The sequence below is a fragment of the Staurois parvus genome, unplaced genomic scaffold, assembly GCF_062004578.1.
Source record: "Staurois parvus isolate SC_StPar_1 unplaced genomic scaffold, SC_StPar_1.0 ptg000172l, whole genome shotgun sequence".
In the NCBI taxonomy this organism is placed as follows: domain Eukaryota; kingdom Metazoa; phylum Chordata; class Amphibia; order Anura; family Ranidae; genus Staurois; species Staurois parvus.
In genome coordinates this window covers 1,082,645-1,103,914 of record NW_028317968.1, presented here as the reverse complement: position 1 = coordinate 1,103,914, position 21,270 = coordinate 1,082,645, and the positions used below count along the sequence as shown (strand labels likewise).

At 40.9% G+C, this 21,270-nt stretch overlaps 1 protein-coding gene across 3 annotated transcripts in view; it reads left to right on the top strand.

Moving 5' to 3' along the window:
* Window positions 1-21,270, top strand: part of REPS2 (RALBP1 associated Eps domain containing 2) — a 208,009-nt gene that overhangs the window by 125,386 nt on the left and 61,353 nt on the right. For all 3 annotated transcript variants that reach the window (XM_089676566.1, XM_089676565.1, XM_089676564.1), the window contains exons 9-13: window positions 3,876-3,952; window positions 5,054-5,131; window positions 10,705-10,771; window positions 11,299-11,367; window positions 18,036-18,081. In XM_089676566.1, coding sequence (XP_089532692.1) covers window positions 3,876-3,952; window positions 5,054-5,131; window positions 10,705-10,771; window positions 11,299-11,367; window positions 18,036-18,081 — 337 coding nt within the window. The remainder of the gene's footprint in view (window positions 1-3,875; window positions 3,953-5,053; window positions 5,132-10,704; window positions 10,772-11,298; window positions 11,368-18,035; window positions 18,082-21,270) is intronic.

Below are 21,270 nucleotides of genomic sequence, written 5' to 3'. Positions count from 1 at the left end.
GGTTCAATTGGTACACTGAGTAAGGGCACTGCACGCAATTGTGATATGCCCCCTTTCATTTGAAAAGGAGATATTCTGAGGGTGATGCTGCCTGCCACATGCGATGGGGGCATGTGTACTTATATACATAGCCTTTGCAGCTTAAAGGGGAGCAGTTTGGGGATGGTAAAAACACGGCTCCCCTCCCCTCTAACCACAGCTGTAAATATAGCCTAACTGTGAAAGAAGTAACTGAGCAATACCCACTGGCAATTTTATTTAATCTTGAAAGTCCAAAAGCAGGTTTGTTTTTGAGATACTGCCTTATATTATAACTGTCTCATATTACTGTCAGGTTAAAGTTATTATTATTATTATACAGTATTTATAAAGTGCCAATGGTTCGCTCAGCGCTGTACATTACAAAGGGGGACAGAACATGTGACAGAACAATACCAATAGAATGCAAAACATGAGAGGATCGAGGGCCCTGCTCTTTCGAGCTTACAATCTAGGAGGGAGGGGATAGTGGTACAGGAGGAGATAGCTGTAGGGGATGGAGTGGTAGGAAGAGTGGAGGAGGTCGGCAGGTCAGCAGGGGGTGGGGTAGGCTTCCCTGAAGAGATGGGTTTTCAGGGTGCGCCTAAAGGAGAGGAGAGTAGGTGATAATCTGATGGGTTGGGGCAGGGAGTTCCAGAGGATGGGTGACACCCTGGAGAAGTCCTGGAGGCGGGCATGGGAGGAGGAGACCAGGGAACTAGAGAGAAGGAGGTCTTGTGAGGAGCGGAGTGTGCGTGCTGGGCAGTACTTGGATATTAGGTCAGTGATGTAGTACGGGGCAGTATGGTGGACAGCTTTGTACGTCAGTGTTAGGATTTTGAATTTGATCCGTTGCGCAATCGGAAGCCAGTGGAGGGATTGGCAGAGGGGGGTGGCAGAGATGGAGCGGTTGGAAAGGTGAATGAGTGTGGTAGCTGTATTCAGGATCGACTGAAGCGGGGATAGCCAGCGGCAAGGCAGGCCAGTGAGGAGGGCGTTGCAGTAGTCAAGTCGTGATATGATGAGGTAGTGGATGAGCTGTTTAGTGGTTTCTGGGGTTAGGAACGTGTGTATTTTGGCGATGTTGCGGAGCTGGAGTCTGCACGAGTTTGTTAAAGATTGGACTTGGGGCTGGAAGGATAGGTTGGAGTCCAGAATGACACCAAGTACTCTGGCCTGCGGGGCGGGTTTGATGGTGGCGTTGTTGGATGTGATGGAGAAGTCAATGGGGGGTGGGGTCTGGGCTGGGGGGGAAGACAAGAAACTCGGTTTTGGAGAGGTTCAGTTTAAGGAAGTGGAGCGACATCCAGTCTGATATGTCGCTCAGTAGGTGTGTGATTCGGGCGGAGACCGAGGGGGTGAGGTGGGGGTTTGAGAGATAGATTTGTGTGTCGTCGGCATATAGGTGGTAGTTGAAGCCGTGAGAGTGTATGAGTTGGCCAAGGGAGGAGGTGTAGATGGAGAAGAGAAGGGGCCCGAGGACAGAGCCTTGAGGGACCCCAACAGAGAGGGGGAGTGAGGGGAGGTGGTAGCATTATAGGTAACGCTGAAAGAGCGTTGTGACAGGTAGGATGAGAGCCAGGAGAGCAGAATCTCTGAGGCCGAGGGAGTGTAGTTTTTTGAGGAGGAGGGGGTGGTCGACTGTGTCGAAGGCCGCAGAGAGGTCAAGGAGTAGGAGCACTGAATAGTGGCCATTAGCTTTGGCGGTTAGCAGGTCGTTGGAGAGTTTGAGTAAGGCAGTTTCGGTGGAGTGTAGAGGACGGAAGCCGGACTGTAGGGGATCGAGGAGGTTGTTGTCGTTGAAGTGAGAGCTTAGGCGGGTGTAGACTAGGCACTCGAGGAGTTTAGATGTAAATGGGAGCAGGGAGATGGGTCTGAGGTTGTTCGGGTCATCGGGGTCCAGGGAGGGATTTTTAAGTATGGGGGTGATGTGTGCATGTTTCAGAGGGGAGGGGAAAGTGCCGGAGGAGAGGGAGAGATTAAAGATGTGGGTGAGGGAGCGTAGGATGGAGGGGGAGGGAGGTCATAGGAGTTGTGAGGGGATAGGGTCGAGGGGGCAGGTGGTGAGGCGGGCATCAGAGAGGATCTTGGAGACTTCCTCGATGGTAGTAAGGTCAAAGGTGCGGAGTGTTGGGGGGGCTTCAGTATGAGGAATGTAGGGTGGGTTGGAAGTGGAGGTCAGAACAGTGGTGGGGCCGTGGGAGAGGGGTGATGAGGGGGTAGTTGAGTGAGGGGGAATGGGGTTGGAGGGAGTTTGAGCAGCGACGAAGTCCCTGCGGGTTATGTCGAGGGAGAGGGGGGATGAGGGGGCAGCTGTGTGAGAGGGGATGGGTTGAGAGGGCGTGTGAGTTGCGACGATGTCCTTGCAAATTGTGTCAATCTTGTTTTTGAAGTGATTGGCAATTGGCAGTGAGTGAGGTGCTGGGTGGAGGTGGTTGTGGCGAGAGTAGAGAGTTGAAGGTGGAGAAGAGTCGGTGAGGATTGGAGGAGAGGGCCTTGATGAGGGTCAGGAAGTAGGCTTGTTTGCCTGCGTGGAGGGAGGAGGTGTAGGTGTGGAAGGCAGATTTGTAGCGGGTGAAGGCTCGTTGGGATTTGGTTTTGCGCCATAGTCGTTCCGGGGCACGACTGTGTCGTTTGAGGGTTTTGGTGTGATCAGTCTGCCAGGGCTGGAACGGTCGGGGTCTGATGTTGCGTGTGGTTAAAGGCGCTAGTGAGTCAAGGGCTGTTGACAGCGCGTTGCTGTAGGCAGTCATAGCCAAGTCGGGGCAAGACAGGGGGAGGATGCTGTCGTGGAGTTGATCAGCTGCAGAGTGGAGGGGGGCAGGGTTAAGGTTGCGGAGGTTACGGCTGGTAGTAGTGTGACATTTGGAGGGGTAGGCGTTGGAGGACGAGGAGATAGAGAAGGTAATCAGGTTGTGGTTAGAGAGAGGGAAGGGGGTGTTAGTGTGGTTGTGGGGAGCGCAGCGGTTGGAGAAGACGAGATCAAGGATATTACCGTTGGAGTGGGTGGTGGATTGTATGCACTGTGCAAGTGCAAAGGAGGAGGTTAAGTGTAGGAGATGGGATGTGGCCGGGATGTCGAGGTTTACAGGGATGTTGAAATCCCCAAGGATGATGGTGGGTAGCTCAGAGGAGAGGAAGAAGGGTAGCCAGGAGGAAAAGTCATCCAGGAGGCCGGTATATCACAGCATCTATTTATTAAGTTGCATCTATTTATTACAAATATATTTTTAAAGCTGAACTCGTGGCTATAAAAAAGATATAAAAAATTATAAAACTAACTAATGCAGCTTTGTGATCATTAATACGTCATTAAATATGTTTTTAATGGAAGTAGTGTACATACCAGAATATTAACTGGTACCAGTTTATTTCAGCTACTGTACAGCAGGGCTGGAGTTTGAGAGGATTAAGCAGCACAAGCAGTCAATCAGTTTATGTATTGGCAAGCAGCATGCTGGCAAAGGTAGAGGGCAGAGTGACAGAGAGATTAGCACATCATTGTGCTTTTCTTTTCGATCTCCAGTCACAGGAAGGGGCAGGTACAGGACAACCTGGACTCAGAGGAAGTGGGTTGAATGAGGCTGGCCATCAGACTGAGGACATCTAGCAGAAGAAAAAAATGTACTGTAGGTAGATCTCTGGATTGATGTTGAATATTTCAGCACAAACTGGTTTTGCTATATTATGGATTTTTTTGGGCTATCCATTTTTATCTTTTTTTTGACTGGAGTTCTACTTTAAAAGTAGACGTATATAAAGTGCTGATTTTCCCTATGTAAAACTCAAATGCATTTATGCAGAAAATTATCTTTTGTTTTTAAAAAAAAAAGTAATGAATATTGATTTAATTTCAGCATCTTTGAAACCTAGTACAGATGGTATGTATGAAGCATATCGTGGAACAAGCACAGTTTGTCCAGTTAGAAAAGAGGTGAGAAGGAATTGTTTAAATAAAAATATTCAAAAATCTGTACATTTTAAATCTACCAGGCAGAAGGGGAATATTCCTGCTTCTGCAGCTGGCCTCATTCTAAAAGTACTAGTTGCCTGGCTGTTTTACTAATTCACTAGTACACTACTTTACAAACCACTGACCTGGAACATGTTTGTAGATCAGGAAAGTCAAGGAAATCGATTCCTCGTCTGTTTGCTTATTTTGCAGTAGTGGTTCAAGTCTTAAAATTGGTGGGTCTGAATAAGAACCAAGCAACTAGCATTTTCAGAAGAAGGCAATAATAGGAGCTTCCCTGTATTTCTCATGACAAGTTTCATTTATTAGATTGTGGTAGTTCTATCTAAATGCTCAATGTACTTTACCATCTGAAGTGTCGGATCTGCCACTGTGCTGAAATAGCTGCATGCCAGCATTCTATGCAATTTGGTTGCATATGTCTGTGTATACTACAAGTAGGCATATGCTATGTTAAACGTCTGCAGCATTGTCAATATTACAGGTTTCAACTATTTAAATATATTGCTAAATGTTATCAGTATCTCAAAACCCAACCTGAAATTTCATGTTTCCTTTGTGCCATTACAATTTTCAGTATAAGACTGCATGCACGCAGGCATATTGATATAATCCCATTTTCGCGGAATCTTTCTGGCAGGAGCTCGGATGCTCGGTCTGGCACTTATTTACATATGTTAATGCGTGTATTTATGTACATTTATGTGTGTAAGGTGTATGCATGTAATTTCAGTCTAGAATATTCATTTGTTCTAGCTACTAGACTAAAATTACACACATACACACACGTTTATGCATCCAAATGTGTAAATTATGCCAGTATGCTTCTCTCTAAATGCAGGTTTGGGGCACACTCTAAACGCCGCTCTAAAATACAAATCTAAATGCCACAATGTGCATAGACATGTTTGCTAATATAGAGCTGCATTCAGAGGCCTACAAAAAAAATGCTTCTAAAAGCAGTTTTTTTCTGCCCATGAGCATGAAGCCTAATGCGCATGAGGGTAGACTACATTGTAGAATCTTACTGTAGTCTTATGTTGTATTTACCATTATAATCAGCTAGAAACCGTCTGTGAAGATCCAGCCAATGCCGAGCCACTGATTCTCTTTGATTTGGAAACCAGTAACACTGAGCAAGTTAGTAGTAATTATAATTTCTTTTTATATATACTTGATTTATAATTTGTTGTTTATTATGTGAATGCTTTTCTCATTTCAGAAAACTCATGAATGTAACCCTTGAGATATTAAGTATGCCTCATGCTTTGGGTTCCAGTATAGAAGTACATGTAATTGTGTCCTTAGTACCAGGTTAAGCATTCTCACTTCAGAATTAGCCAGTAGTTGTTGTTTTTTACCTTGGATCAGAGAAAAGATTGGAAATCTTGATTAGTTTGGTTTCTGAGCACATGTTAGTAAACACTAATCAGTGGTAACAATGCACTCAACTACTGCTTACTAACAAGAGATAGATGATTACTGCCTGTTACTTTGGCATGTAAATAAATTCAAAATATTTGTTTCTTGGTCCTCTAGTAAATAAGAAGTTTTATGTTGGTATGGCAGGAAAAAATGTTATTTAAAATGTCATAGGGGACTGCAAAATTAGTACAATTGCCTGTTATAAAATACTCCTTTTTAAATTCTAGACTTCTTCTTTACGGAAATCATTATCATTTACAGATGTTTAAATTTAGAGTAGAAGAAATGTTTGAAGAGATTTCAAGGGATATCCAAGAAATATTGAAATGCCCTCTCTAGCCCTCAATGTAGTAACATAAATAGGTCTTTGCCTTTGTAAGCAGCCGTGGGACCTTACTTTCACCAGCAGATGGCAATATTAGTCAAAGTAGTAATTGCACTTAGTGAATACTAGAAGCTGCAGAGAACTGGTGCCTATTCCTGCTAATACAGAGATAGGTTACAAATAAATAAAAAGACTGAAAATCTCAGTTTAAACCATGTATACAGCAGTACAAACCAAAAAAAGATTTTCCTTGTTTTTTTTTTGTTTTTTTTAACATTGTCGTAAAAAAAATAATTTGTAATCTGGTTTGGTTGCTTCACTGATATGGTAGTGCTATTTCCTCTGAGCTTAAGATATTTGTCTTGTTGACTGCTGAATCACTCACAACACACCTCAGAATCTTCCCTAACCCCCTCTGGGCATAATTCCCCTCTTTCTTATCGGGGGTGAAATTCACTGCTACTGTGTCTGAATTTATGGGGTCTGACTCCATATAGAGGACAACCTCGTGTTTAAAGACCCTGTGGATAAATATATGGATGCCTTTTCTAAGGCCTTATTCTTCTTTGCAGGTCCTGTCCTACAATCTGCTATCGTTGCCATGTTCATCTGCCAGACCTGCTCCAATGAATTGTCTTGGTATCCTGGATCTATCCTAAGGAACCTTGCTGTCCTCCAGCCACTGAAACTCACACCTGTGGCCCTACTCTGCTGTGTTGACAGGCTTCTGTAGCACATATTCTACACCAAATATCCACAATGGACCTCCTTGTGATACATGCAAAGGGCCATCGCTGAGGGATAGAGTACATTTTTGCCTCAGAAAAGTAGACAAAACCTCAACCTGGGAAACCCTCTGCTTCTGAGACTAAGACCTTTTATTTCTCTCAGAATTTCAAGTCCAAGGCAAAGCTTAAAACTCCGTTTTGCTGTAAGTCCTTATCTTCAAATCCACAAACAAGTTTTCCTCTCATTAGAGTGGGGGGTGTCTGTTGGCCACAAGCTGAAATTTTGTTTTTTGCCTCCACCCATTTAATGCTGTCAAACTTTCCAACGTTCCCACTGAGCTTGGCAATATCTGGGTCGGGTCCTGGATGAAGTCCTGTTCACGATTTTCCTTCCAGAGGAGAAAAACAATTGAGTACTGTCCATGATACTTTTTTTTATTTGCACTAACGTACAGTCTTTCAGGACAAGCTTTTGGGGTATGTCCCTTTCTTCAAGGGCCAAGCAGTACTAATAAAAAAGTTTTACCATATTGTTAAAGTAAGCCCTGGTTCACACTGAATGCTACATTGAACTCACGCCACATCACTTGAAGTAGCGTGATTTCAAAACCGCAGGTCAGTGCAATTTCAGGTGTGACTTGCCTGACATCTGTGTGACTTCATGCACAGATGTCTACGCAAGGTGCACCTGAAATTGCCAGAAATAGTGCAGGATCTATTTTTCAAATCGGTGTGACGCAGACAGAGTTAGATTCGCACCAATTTGACCAGTTCCATGCCGACAATAGGGTGCGACTTGTCATGTGTTTTGGAACTTTTAAATTGCATGACAATTCACACTGGTGTGAACTGGGGCTAAGACAATCTGTAAGGACAAAAAGCAAAAAAAAGACAAGCGTACACAGCAATGGTAATTAACCACTTAAGGACCGCCTGCCCGTAATGTACTACAGACAGCTGGCAGCTACAGGCAGAGCGACATACTGGTAAGTCACTTTGGCTGTACTAACACAGGGGGCAACCTCTCCCCCCCTGTGACTGCTGTGTCTGGTGGACATGTCTGGTAGACACAGCGGAACACAGATCTCGGTACTCAGGACCCGGTGGCTGATTCCTAACAGCTTTGCTTTCCTTCCTAGTGAGCTGTGATTGGACCACAGCTCTCACATGGTACATGGGCCAATCACATCTCCCTGTACCATGTGATTAGCTGTAACAGATTATTAGTATTTTGAACTGTCATGAACTTAACCCATTCATGACAGTTCAAAGCAAGCATTGCATTTCAGGAGCAATAATCTGTATTGTAAGAGTAAAAAAAATCCCTGATGAAAGTATTTTTTGTTTTTTAAATAATAAAAAATAATGTTAAAAAAAATTATTGTCTATGTCACCCTTCCTGCCCTTGCTCCCAATTACAAATAACCCTCTCTTCCCACCTGGCCTATACCAGCCACAGGCGTTCTCTTGATGGGGCACCAATGGGTTTTCTCATGCTCTAAATTTTTTAACCTCCAGGTCCTTTCCCACATGGGCCTCTCTTTGGGAGACCTATGACATCCCTCAATCAGAGTTCTTCTACTCTGCAACTCCAGCATTGGCTTACCTCATGACGCAGAACTTCCACTTACCCGTTCCAGAAAACTGCCTTCGAACATACCTACCAACACTACCATGGTTCTTCAGGAGTTACCTCTGCCCTCTATGCTTCTCTGAACGGTCGCTCCTCTCGTACATCCCTCTCCTATGTAACTCAATGGGAGCGGGATCTGGCAGTTGAGGTAGACCTAGCGGACTGGAGCAAAGCCTGTTTTTCTGTAGCTAAATGCTAATTTAACACAGCTACCTTGGAGGCAGCATAAAAGGTGCTTCTCCACTGGTACTGGGTTCCAGCCTGTATTGCCCATGCAAATCCATCCTACAGTGACCGCTGTTTTCAGGGTTGTGGCCAGTGAGGTGATGATTTGCACACATGGTGGACATGCCCTAAATTAATCTGGTTCTGGCCCCCCGTGTATTTGGCCTCCTGTTTACTCTGTTTCACCTACCTATATGTAGAGAGGCCAGGTTTGCCTTATTACACTTCCCCATACCGGGTTTGTATGCTAATCAGTGTAAGCTCGCCTCCTATCTTTTTTTTGTCAGCTACTAGAACAATAGCCCAAACCTGTAAAAAAGCATATGTCCCCTTCAAGGGGTGAGAGACCGTATGACTGCACTGATGCTCAATGAGCAGATGTCCAGTATTCGCATTGATTCTCAGGCTAAGTTTCTCAAAATCTGAGAACTGTGGCTCACGTACGCCTTTCCTACTCTTCCTCAAACCAGCTACTTTGACGGGCAATCCCATTGCTCCCGAGTCCTTGTCTGTCCCCTCTTTCCTGGCTTTTGGCCCTCAGGCCAACTCTCTTTATTTCTTACTTTTTATTTCACTCCTTACAGGTGTGCGACACCTCTCTTTCTCTATCTCTCCTGTATGTGGCTAGGCTGCCAAAAAGTCTCTCACATGTGGTAGCTTCATACTCAGAGGAAGTAGCAGAATGTGTTTCAGGGAGTAATTCCACATATACCCGTGGCATGTGTGCGCAACATATATACCATAGTTTGTAGACACAATTTCTGTCACACAAACCATGTAATATACACGTATTGGGATTTTTCTTTTACCAAAGACATGTAGCAGAATATATTTTGACCTAAATTTGAGTTTATTGGATATTTTTTATAACAGAAAGTAGAAAATAATGTTTTCAGTCTTTTTTTTGTTTGTCACATAAAATAAAAAATACAGTGGTGATCAAATATCACCAAAAGAAAGCTCTATTTGTGTGGAAAAAAGGGCATACATTTTGTTTGGTTACAGCATTACATGACCACGCAATGATCTGGTCAGGAAGGGGGGAAACCTTCCAGAGCTGAAGTGGTTAAACTAGGATAGTTAGGGCTCTTTTACACGGATATTCTAATCAGGTCCGCCTGTCTGTTTTTCAGGCAGACCCGATCGGAAGCTCCATTCTCCTCTTTGGAGCGGCGGGTGTAAACGGACATGTGTCCGTTTACACCTGCCTACATCCAATCCGATCCGCCAAAAAGGGATAGATGGGGATCTAATTCCCCTTCTGTCTGTTGGATCAGGTCGGATGAAAACGGACAGGCGGTCCTTTTCATCTAACCGCTCATAGAGGAGAGCGTGCATCTCTATGTCTGCTCTGCAGCAGCGGAGCAGACACAGGAGAGATCCCCTGCTGAGCAAGCAGATCCACTAAATGGGTCTGCTCCGTGTGAAAGGACCCTTAGTGAGATAAGACAGAGAGAAAGCTATAAACTGAGTGGGATTAACAGTCACAGAGGGTGTTGTAAAACTGTTGGATAATAGTTAGTAAGAAAGAGAAACCCTTGTCTACATTTAAACCATTATCTTTCATGTCTAATAGAATTATATTTCTTAGTTCACAAGTTTTCTCTTCCTGAGTACTTTTGAAATTTCCTTTTAAGAACTAAAACTTTAAGATATTCCGTGTGGTCTGGTTGTGAGAAATGATGTCCCACAGGTGTCCCACAGCTTTGTTTGTCAGTGTCTGTTCTCCTAAAGTTAGCAGCATAATGTACCCAGGGGCGGACTGACCATTTGGAAACTCGGGCACTGCCTGAGGGCCCAGAGTCAATAGGGGGCCCCATGAGATGCCCCTGGTACCTTTTTCATAGGCTTTTTTGAGTTTGGGCAAGGACACAGGGGCCCCATGATCCCCTATTGCCTGGGGGCCCCATGAGTTGTCAGTTCCCCCCTGAATGTACCTGAGCAACTTTATACTGTGTCCCATAATATACTCCAGGAAAAGGATTTTATTCAAGATTCCTTTTTTTTATTTGAATATGCAGTAGAAGGGAATTTGTTAAAACCAGTCTGTTTTTTTTATTGCTGCTTGTATCCCATTTGAAAAGATTTTATCCATTTTATCCTGATGAACATTATTAATGGCACATAAAGTAATGGGAAATCTAAAACTAATAATTTTACATCATCAATTGAGTTATGAGCAATTTTCATTTTAAGAAGTCTTTGGGGGTGGAGCTTAATCTTCAAATTGACCTTCACATTATTGTTTTGGCCATGTGGGGTGTTAGGTGTTGCAAGTCCGCAAAGCTTGCTTATGTATAATTTTTACAAGTGACAGTGGAAAACCTCAGTATTTATAGACAGAAATCTTAACTAACTTTTATTTCCTTTATGTCAGAAAACCACTGCAGAAATACCTTACAGTGAACATTCTTTAAAGGAATATTTAATCAGTGATTTAAAAGGTATGCCATTTACTTTACTTTATATATGCTCACTAAACCTTTTTTATCTTTTATCACTCACACTCCTCTTCTGTATATCCCTGGACATCATTACAAGGATAGGCATATGCACATATACATGATCAGCATGGACTTTCTAGGCAAGCTTTACAGTGGACCTAACATCTGATGAAGGTCCTGTTATAAAGAAATGACGATAAAGTAGTTTTATGGCATTTTTTTTATTTTTTATTTAAATGTTTCTTTTTTGACAATTGTATCCTTATTCAGCTAGGCAAGGTGTACTTTTGTTTGATGTCAAGTAGTGTAATGTGACTTTTTAAAGGCAGCAGAAGACACCTGTTCCCTCACAGGGGTCAGAGAGCTGCCTGATCACTTTTGTTCCTCTTCCCACTCCATTTTACCAGGATAACTGGTTCCCTCTCTTCCCTTGATTAACAGTGCTCTTTCCTTCTTCAGTCATATAAACGTTTATGCTTGCATAAGATCCATAGCATGAAAGTAAATGCTCTATATTTTTTTTTCAGCTTCACAAGAAATACTATTAACTCCGCCTGTAGCAACAGAACCTAAAAAGTTTTCATCTTTCAAAACTGGTAATTAAAATTGGAACTTATAATATGTATGTGTTTAATGTTTTATACTGGTAAAGATTTTTTATTTCTAATCATTTATTTCTAACCTTTCACTGTACTTTGGGAATGGGTCAGCAGTCCAAGAAACAATTTCATCAACTCAGTGATTGCAATTTACCAGTGGACTGGTGAATTTCTCACAAACACCACAATCTCCTTTCCTCCTCCTGGGATACCAGTGGTGCCTGTTAAGACCAGAATGATGTTTTGAGAGGGTTCCCCCACTTTTGAAGAAAGTTCTAAATATAATTTGTCCTAGGAGTGAGCAAACTAAGCTGCCTGCATCTTTGTAGCAATGGGCAAACCAATCTGTAGGCCTGGTGATCTGGCTGCGAACCCATTTAATGACAGACTATCATAGAAATCCTGTTGAATCAATATTTTGCAAGTTGACATTGTAACAAGCATAAAGTAAACACAAATGCAGAAAACTGAAGTTTGCCTGAATAAAAGGGGAAGTATGTGTTTTCTCTTTTTAGCTTTATCCTATTCCATGTGAGCTGCTATTACATCTTTCCAGCCCTCTGAGAAGTGCACCCTTTCTGTTAAAATCAAGGTAAATACCTGTGGGAGGGGCTACAGTCTTCTCTGGATTCTTATGCTGACAGTCTTGTCTGGATCCACCTCCTTTCCTTCTCCTGTGTTTGATGTTAACTCTGGGCTGTCTGGTCTCCCCCTGTTTCCCCACTCCATCTCCCTCCTCCTCTCACACAACACACAGCTCAGATACATTCTCTTTTAGACACCTTTTATCTGCTCACTGGGTAGCTGCCTGCTATTCCGCAGTTCTGACATGTAAAGTTCCCAGATAAAAATGTCTGTGAGCTGTGTGATGAGTGAGAGGGGGAGGAGAGGGAGAGCAGAAAGCCCAGAGCCAACATCAATCAAACCCAGAAGAAGAAAGGAGGTGCATCTATACATGATTGTTGGCATAAGAGTCCAGAGAAGACTGTAGCCCCTCCTACAGGTATTTACCTTGATTGTAACAGAAAAGGTGTACTTCTCAGAGGGCTAGAAAGCTTTTTATGTATTAGCAGCTTACATGGAATAGGATAAAGCAAAAAAAAAAGAAAACCTTTATTCTTTTAACCACCTTTTTTGGTGCTGTTCTGCTGTAGTATTGTGTTCCATGATACATGACAGAAATCAGTGTCTGTGTTGTGCTTAGTTGTAATATTGACCACTAGACTTTACAGAATATACACTATATAAACTTTAAAATATTATCAAAAAATTGCAAGCCGGGTTTTCTAACTTGTCTGATTACTTATTCCGTGGAACTCTAGCTAATAGTATCTGCAAACACGCACAGATAAGAGACCCAGTCTGTCTAAAATTGGCTAGTTTAAACAACTGTTAGTTCATGTCAATGTAAATAAGCTTGTGTTATACATCACTGCTGATCTATTGGGTTTTGTTTTGTCTGACCTCATCTGGACACTTGTCATTAAGTGTAGGCAAAAAAACTGGATGGTTGCAGGGGCTGTTGAGAGGTAACTTAGAACGATGACTATGTCTATAGCATACAGTAAAAAAGCAAGCTTGCTAGCAAGTTTTGTTTGGATGCTATTACTGGTTTGCTAGAAAATCTCCTCTGATCCTAGCTTCATATGGTTACTGCAGTAAAGGTTTGGCTTTTCTGATTTTGGAACTAACATCTGTTTCTAGACCCCAGCCCTATCTAACTTGCAATCCTGCTGGCAAATTATTGCTTACTTTTTTGCCATTGAGGCACTCTTGAAGGTGTATGGGTAGTGTTAACAGTTGGACCAGGGTTAAACCCAGCACAAATAGAGATTATAATCCTTAGTGACAAACAATAAAATCAGGGGCGTGCATAAAGGATGCATTTCTAACACACATTTTAGCAAGCATGGTGTGGTGGAAAAGTACATACTGCCTTTAGCAATACATAGTGACATTTTGCATTTATAATCATGTAGTATAGATGATTAAGTTATTCCCATGTGCCCAGGGCAGCAAGATCTCTAATCCGTGAGTGTGATGTTTTCTGGATTTTTCATCCTGACTGGAGTTTATCTTGAAGTGTCACTGATTAAGAGTTTACAATTTTACTTAATATAATTGTAGCTTGATAACAAATACAGTTAGCTACATGTCACTTGCTCTTTTCTACTTGCTAACACTGAAGGTTGTGATTTTCTTAGAATGTGACAGGAGCATTCTTGCTCCTGTCACATTCACAATTCTAATCCTACATTTCATATCAAAAAGTTCTGAGGAATTACTAGTAAAATGTTCCTTTAATCCTTAATATGTTTTGTGAACAAGGACTATACATTGTAAGGTCATATGTGTTAAACAGATATTTGACTAATGAGTGTATGCTGTATGTGTGGGCTAGTCTTGTTTAAATAACCCACTTACTCTTAAAATGTACATTGGAATTTAGGTTATAATCTCCTAAATCCATCTTTATCTTGCAATGTAAGTATACAGTATTAATGAGATTCTAATAATCTCTAAGTATACTTTCTAAGTGGACACACTGCTGTTTATTTATTTTGCTTGTAAAGTTTGGAAGGGCATCATAATTCTCAAAAATCTATATGAATTGTCACATCCTAGATTGTAAGCTCCAAGGATCAGGGCCCTCTTTTCCTTCTTGTATTGAACTGTATTGTTGCTGTATTGTCTCCCGTTTTATTGTAAAGCGCTGAGCAAACTGTTGGTGCTATATAAATACTGTATAATAATAATAATATTTTAAACTTATTTTGTGATTTTTTAACCTTTACAATTTTTCAAGTCACTGTTATATATTTTTTTTCAGTATATTTCAGGTGAATTACAAACATCTTATAATTAAAAATACTTTAGACTGAGTGGTCAGCCCAGTAGATGTCACATCAAAAAAGATCACAGCTCTCCTGCCATGCACAACTCAATTGACACACAAGTTTTGAGCACTGTGTACCCTTGTCTGCATGGAAATAAAATTGTTTCCTGTGCATGCTCAGATATGTCATTATTAATAAATATGTGGACATTTTTCAAATAAAACTAAACATAGTCAAAAGAACACTAAAAGATCATACCTAAGAGACTCTGAGGACACAAACATACAAGGGTTTCTGTTTACAAAGACATGATTAGACATTTACAAGATCCCTGGCTGACTTGATATGCACAGCCATTATTTACTGCAATTCAATCAAGAATCCAGAGCCATTAACACCAGTTTATATCCGCCTTATTGGCACAAAACAATAAGAGAAACATTTCCACACCAACAACTGGTGTCTTATATACTGTATACTATTAGACAACTTAGGCAAGCCAAATTAGGAAAGAAAATTGCTTGATTTTTCCATCAACACATTCAGTGTTGATGGGGGAATCCCTCCCTCAGCGCTATTGTGTTCTGCCAGCAGGGTGCACAGGGAGCCTTCCATGCCAGCATAACACAATGATCACTATCAGATGTAGCTGCCGGTATTGATTACGTGAAAAAATTCGGACAGGCTGGTTGTACTGAAGTCAATTGGTGGATCAACTTCAGTACAGCCAGCCTTCCCGTAGAGGGATGGAATCACGGCTGGCCCCTGATAAACCAACTGAGATTCCATCCATTCAAGGTCAGATTTAGCAACAGTGTTTGTATTGTGCACTGACACACAGACCTAATAGAAGATGACACACAGACCTAATAGTTGAGTTTTCCTGATTACCAGTGTAGAAAAGGTTAAGAATATTTGCTGTACACTGGATTACAAAAATTAAGATTGCACTACCTATCTAGTTTTCCTGAAAATCTCTTAATTGGGATTACTGTGCTGGATGGACCCCACAACGAGGAGAGTTACCTGGAAGCTGACATTCATTTTCATGTACTAGTTGTGTTTTTTCTAAATAATAATAGTCAATAATCAAATAATCTGCAGGTAGTGTTTGTCCACCATACTGTCTAGGCAATTGCACTGCCTATGGAGATTTGTTGATTGGCAAATATGTAGCTGCTGCTATAATTGTAGACATACAAGTTTCAGAAGCCATACACAACTCATCCTTTAAGGTAATAATGAATCTATATATTGCATTCTTTCAACCAATGATATTGTTTATTGAGAAAAGACCAGTGCCAGTGTAGTCTGCTCCTTTTTTAATATGTGAAATCTTGCAGTAGGAGTGTGCAGGTTCTTGGCACAAATGCCTATTTAGTAGCCAGATCATGTTTGTACTGCTGCCCACAACCTAATTTTTTTTTACTGTTACTGCCGTATATTGCACTGCAAGAATGTGGATGGATGCTTGAAAAATAAAGTGATTAACAAATCTGATTTAGCCATCGTTCGAGACTAATAATTAGAAGAGCATATAATACATTTACAGGTGATTGCTGTGGAGAAATGTCAGCAGGGTATATAATCTACTAAGTACATAATGCTAGTTCTCCAATATGCGTTTATACTCTGCTTTTAGATAGGGCATACCAAGTAATAATAATGAATACTGTCAGAAAATCTTTTTTTTTCTTCAGACAGCAGGGCAATTAACTAAAAATGTGTTGCCTGCCTGCGTATGCCCTAGTAAAGCTGGTAATAAGCAGTGATTTCAGCACATGCAGAAAATAGGTCATGCCAATGGCAATTGTAATGACTTCTGTTTCATTTTGCAGGCAAGCAATACCTTCACAGTAAGAAGATTAACTGTGTGCACTAATTCTTGTGCTAATTCATTTTTTAGATTCAGATAAGCTACCAAGTATTTAAATTCTTGGGTTTACTGAGAGGATTACTTCTAGTTCCCTAAACCAAATAACCCGATATTTGTCAGCAGAGCAGTTGATTTGAGCATTGTGTGTGAGAGGTAGGTAGTATATAGGTTAAGGAACAACTGGCAGCGAGTGTTGACAGTTGGCAAAAGGTCACTGTGAATTTTCAGCTTAGCAGTTTTTAAAATGACTACAAGCATCATATAAGCAATGTCACAGAATTCAGTAGTCTAGAGCCATGGGCAACATCTGACAACAGGCAAGACAGATGTAGAGCTGTGTAAGTCCTGAGACAGATGGTCTGCTCAGACAGCAGCAGATTCAGCAGACTGATGCCCAGGTCAAGTATAGAAGAACAAGTTCTATGTTCTAGACAGGTAAAATAAGTCATGACGAACAAGAGCACAGTAAGGGGCAGATGAGCAGGATAGGCAAGGAAAAGTGAAGGATAAATGCTGTTCAAACAATTACAGAAATTGCAAGGCATAAACAACCAGACAAAAGTCAGACAGATTTTTAACTATGGCATATGCAAAGGAACAAACATGATGATCAAGGGAAGGCTGAATTCCTGGCATTCAATTTAATTGTGCTTGATTAGGATACAGGTGTTTACTACAGCAATTTGTGCTTCAGTGCCTAATATTGACCAGTAGATGGCAAGGCTTAAAGCTAATCATTTCAAGCAGCACAAAGACTTTGGGGAGAATTCAATAAAACTGCTGCACCACTTCTTTGGTGTTAATCGCGCTTGTTAATGTATTGCACCAAATTCATGAAGCATCTGCAACACTTTTAGTTCTGACAGCAGCTCGTGCACCCAATTCAGGTAGTTCTAAAATGTGCCACTTTTTACCTTGTGGTGCAATCAATGCACTAAATTCAAAATAAAATACCAAGAGTTAGTATCCAATGAAAGTGGAGCTAATTAAAGCATAAGTTGACCTTGAAAAAATAATAAATGCACATTTTTTGCAGGTAAAAAAATGTGCATTTACTATGTTTTTTTCTTATGAGTCTGTAAATCATTGCACCCAATTGTGGGTGTGGTGTCAGGTTCTTTTAGACTGTCAGGGTAGCTATCCACCCATACCTCTGATACAGACAGTCAGTTACTTCAGTACAGAAAGCTCAATGGACTACGAGAGTGCTCACCAACACCCTTGCATCCCATTGAGAATTGCAAGGCTTCAGCTGCAAAGGCTGATGGTGGTGCTTGTAGGCATTCATTCACAGTCATTCATTGTGACGAGTTCGGGGAGAAGATCTGCTGTCAAAAGGGAGGGAAGGGATAAGAAGGAGGCTGAAGGAGCAGAAACATGTTACATTTTCCACCCTAAAAACAGGTGGATCATGTAACATGTTCTCAAAGGTAAACCTATCCTTTAAAACCAACTGTCCTTTGGTGTACAGAGAGAGAAACTGGTGCAGACAGATTTTGTGAAAGTGTCTTGAGTGCATTCTAAAAGTGGCACAGCATGTGCCAAAATCATGTACAAGTTCTAGACAGTTACAAGGATTTGGCGCATGCTGCACCACTTTTTGAATGCATGAGAGATACTTTCACAAAATCTGTCTGCATAAGTCTTTCTGAATTCCAGAGATTGTGGCATACTTCTCGAAATTATAAGAAGTTTCTTTTTTGGCCTCAGACTCTCATATGTTATATTGTCTGACATACTATATTATTTTGTAGCTTTTGCATACATTTTCAACAGAGTAAAAGGACATTTGATTACAGAAAAATGTTATGTCATATTGCATAAAATTTCAACCAACCTATGACCGAATAAGCTTGCATAAAACAAAAACATTACAAATAATCACAAATTTAGCCTCTATGTGTATGAGCAAGTCAACATGTTGTTTTTTTTCTCTCCTTTTTTTCAATCAGCTGCTCACCAGGACTCATATACGCCTAAAACAAGGCCACGATCTAGGTAACACTTTGCTTAACTATTTATTGGAATAATAATAAATTGTATTTGTTTAGCACTTTTCAAAATTTAAATGTGCCCTACAGTAACAGAGAAATCTTTAAAACAATATAAAATTAAAAGAATAAACATTAAAAAAAAAACTATTACAAGTAATAATATAAAAAGCACTTTTAAACTGTCTAAAAGGGTATTCAGAATCTTGGATCAATAATAAGGAAAGGCCTATTTAAAATTCATTAGTTTAGTTTTAGAAAATACTTTCAAATCGCATTACTTAAACCGTTTGACTGTCATGGATGTTTAACATATGTCCTTGATGTACCTTATTTTAGGTGGACAATGATTTATGGAATATTTTATTTAAAGGGTTAAAAGAAGCTCATGGCTACAACAGCAGCCTTACAACATAAAGTCTTATGATGCAAGCAGGCATTACCTACTTTTCCTATTTGCATTAAAAAGGCACAAATGGACCAGATGTGCAGTATGTTTTGCATGACTATTTGGGTTATACGGTGTCTCAGTCAGAGAACAAAAATAAAGTTTGGTAATCCTCAACTCTCCACTAACTATAAATGATATATATTGGACAAAAAGTACAACGAAAACATCAAATTAAAAATAATGGAAGAGCTATTCACTTTATTTTTTTCACACCACTAATGCAATTTGCATTAAATCATGAGTAATAAATACAGGTGCATTTTTTTCCTAAACATCATACCACTTATGAAACAGGAGGAAGATATGCCAGTGTCACATACAGTAGGTAACCAGACTTGGCATTCTGCCGTGTTGTTTTCTCTATATGAGTTGATCTGTACGGTTACCTACAATGCTCATTTGCTTTGTTTTAAATTACACTATGATTGGCAAAACCTAGACAAGTGATACGCTTCTCAGTCAAGCACTGCTAATAGGTCTGATATACACAACTGAATTCAAATAGAATCAAGATCAAATTCCTGTGTATAATTGTCATAGGAATGTTATTTGTGCTTTCATGCAGATCACTTGTAAAATTAAAGGAATTTCCCTCCATAATGGCACTGGGAAAGAAAATTGTGTTAAAAACCATTTTATTTCTTACACTTTTTATAATGTCTTCCTCAATATAAAGTATTTTCTAGGTATTGTGATTATATTGATGCTGGCAATTTTCATATCTATTTCTCTGTAAAAATAGTTTTACCATTACAACAAAATTAGAGGATACAAGCTTGAGACAAATCAAAACTAAATGTACTGCAATTAGAGCAGCAACCATTTTTCTGAAGCAGTGTGGACGAATAAACAGCAGCTAAAGTTTACATTTTGAAAAGAAAAATAAATAATACGCAGTTTTTTGAAGGTAATATTTTTTTTTCCTAAGGAGCCTGCAGCACATTTCACCCATGATCAGCACAATGTGGGTGCAATCTCAGGCTCCTGCAGACTCACAGGATAGCTGTCTGCCCATTCATCATAGTTCATTAAGAACTACAAGCCATCAGCCGCAATGGCTGACTGTACTTGTAGTCTATCCATTTACAGGAAACTGTGCTTACATGCACAACACTTACAGGAAACTGTGAATGAAAGACGTGGCCATTTGGGTTGACGCTGCGCTGTTTTCAAATTGTGACAGCAGGTGCGGAGAGAAGATACCCCGCCCTCTGTCACAGGAAGGTTGGATGGCATGAAGCTGAAGATGGGTGGAACATGTAACATGTTCCAAAGGTGAACTTACCTTTTAAAACATTCCAGTTCTAATAAATGAACAGCACAAGGCTTTGCTATTGGTACAACAATCTCTGTTCAAGTTCAGGTTGTTGCTAAGGCAAAATTAAAAGGGCATCCCATTAAAAACTGATTGCGCTAAAATACACTATAGCCATAAACCAGCAGCAGAATTTTATATTTTGTTGCAGTCATTGGGTAAAATTGATGTTTTATGTGAAAAGAATGAAATCCTGTTTATGTTTTAAAGAATTTACTCAAAATATGTTCAACATAGTTTTTTATGTGTTGTGGGAAAAAAAATTAAAGGAACTCTTTTTAATCAGAGTATAGCATCAAGTCAATGAAACTCCTGGTATATTGATCTGGTCAGGTAAGTAGCAGAGGGGGTTGTTAATCAATTTCAGCTGCTTTGGTGTTAATGAAATTAACAACAGGTGCACTAGATGGACAACAATGAGACCACCCCCAAAACAGGAATGTGTTACAAGTGGAGACCACTGACATTTGTTTTCTCTACTAATCTTTTCTGAAGGTCCTTAACCCATCAGCAAGACCGGTATCTGCTCCTTTGTGCAAGGAGGAACAGGATGAGCACTGCCTGAGCCCTACAAAATGACCTTCAGCAGGCCACTGGTGTGAATGTCTCTGACCAACCAGAAACAGACTTCATGAGGGTGGCCTGAGTGCTCGACATTCTCTAGTGGGCCCTGTGCTCACTGGCCAGTACCATAGAGCTTGATGGGCATTTGCCATTGAAAAACGGAGTTGGAAGGTCCACCACTGGTGCCATGTGCTTTTCACAGATGAGAGCAGGTTCACCCTGAGCACATGTGACAGACATGAAAGGGTCTGGAGAAGCTGTGCTGCCTGTAACATCATTCAGCATGACTGTTTTGGTTGTGGGTCAGTGATGGTCTGGGGAGACATATCCATGGAGGGACACACAAACCTGTGCAGGCTAGATAATGGCACCCTGACTGCCATTAGATATCGGAAGGAAATCCGTGGATGCATTGTCAGACCCTACGCTGGTGCAGTGGGTCCTGGGTTCCTCCTGGTGCACGACAATGCCCGGCCTCATGTGACGAGAGTATGCAGGAAGTTCCTGGAGGATGAAGGAGTTGTTACAATTGAATGACCCCCACATTCGCCTGACCTAAATCCAGTAGAACACCTCAGGGATATCATGTTTCTGTCCATCTGACACCGCCAGGTTGCACCTCAGACTGTCCAGGAGCTCAGTGATGCCCTGGTCAAGATCTGGGAGGAAATGCCCCAGGGACACCATCAGTCATTTCATTAACAGCATGCCCTGATGTTGTCAGGCATGCATACAAGCACGTGGAGTACCATTTTGAGTGCTGCAATGAAATTTCAGCAAAATGGACTAGCCTGCTACATAATTTTTTTCACTTTTATTTCTCAGGGTGTCTGAATTCAGCCCTCTGTAGGTTGATAATTTTAATT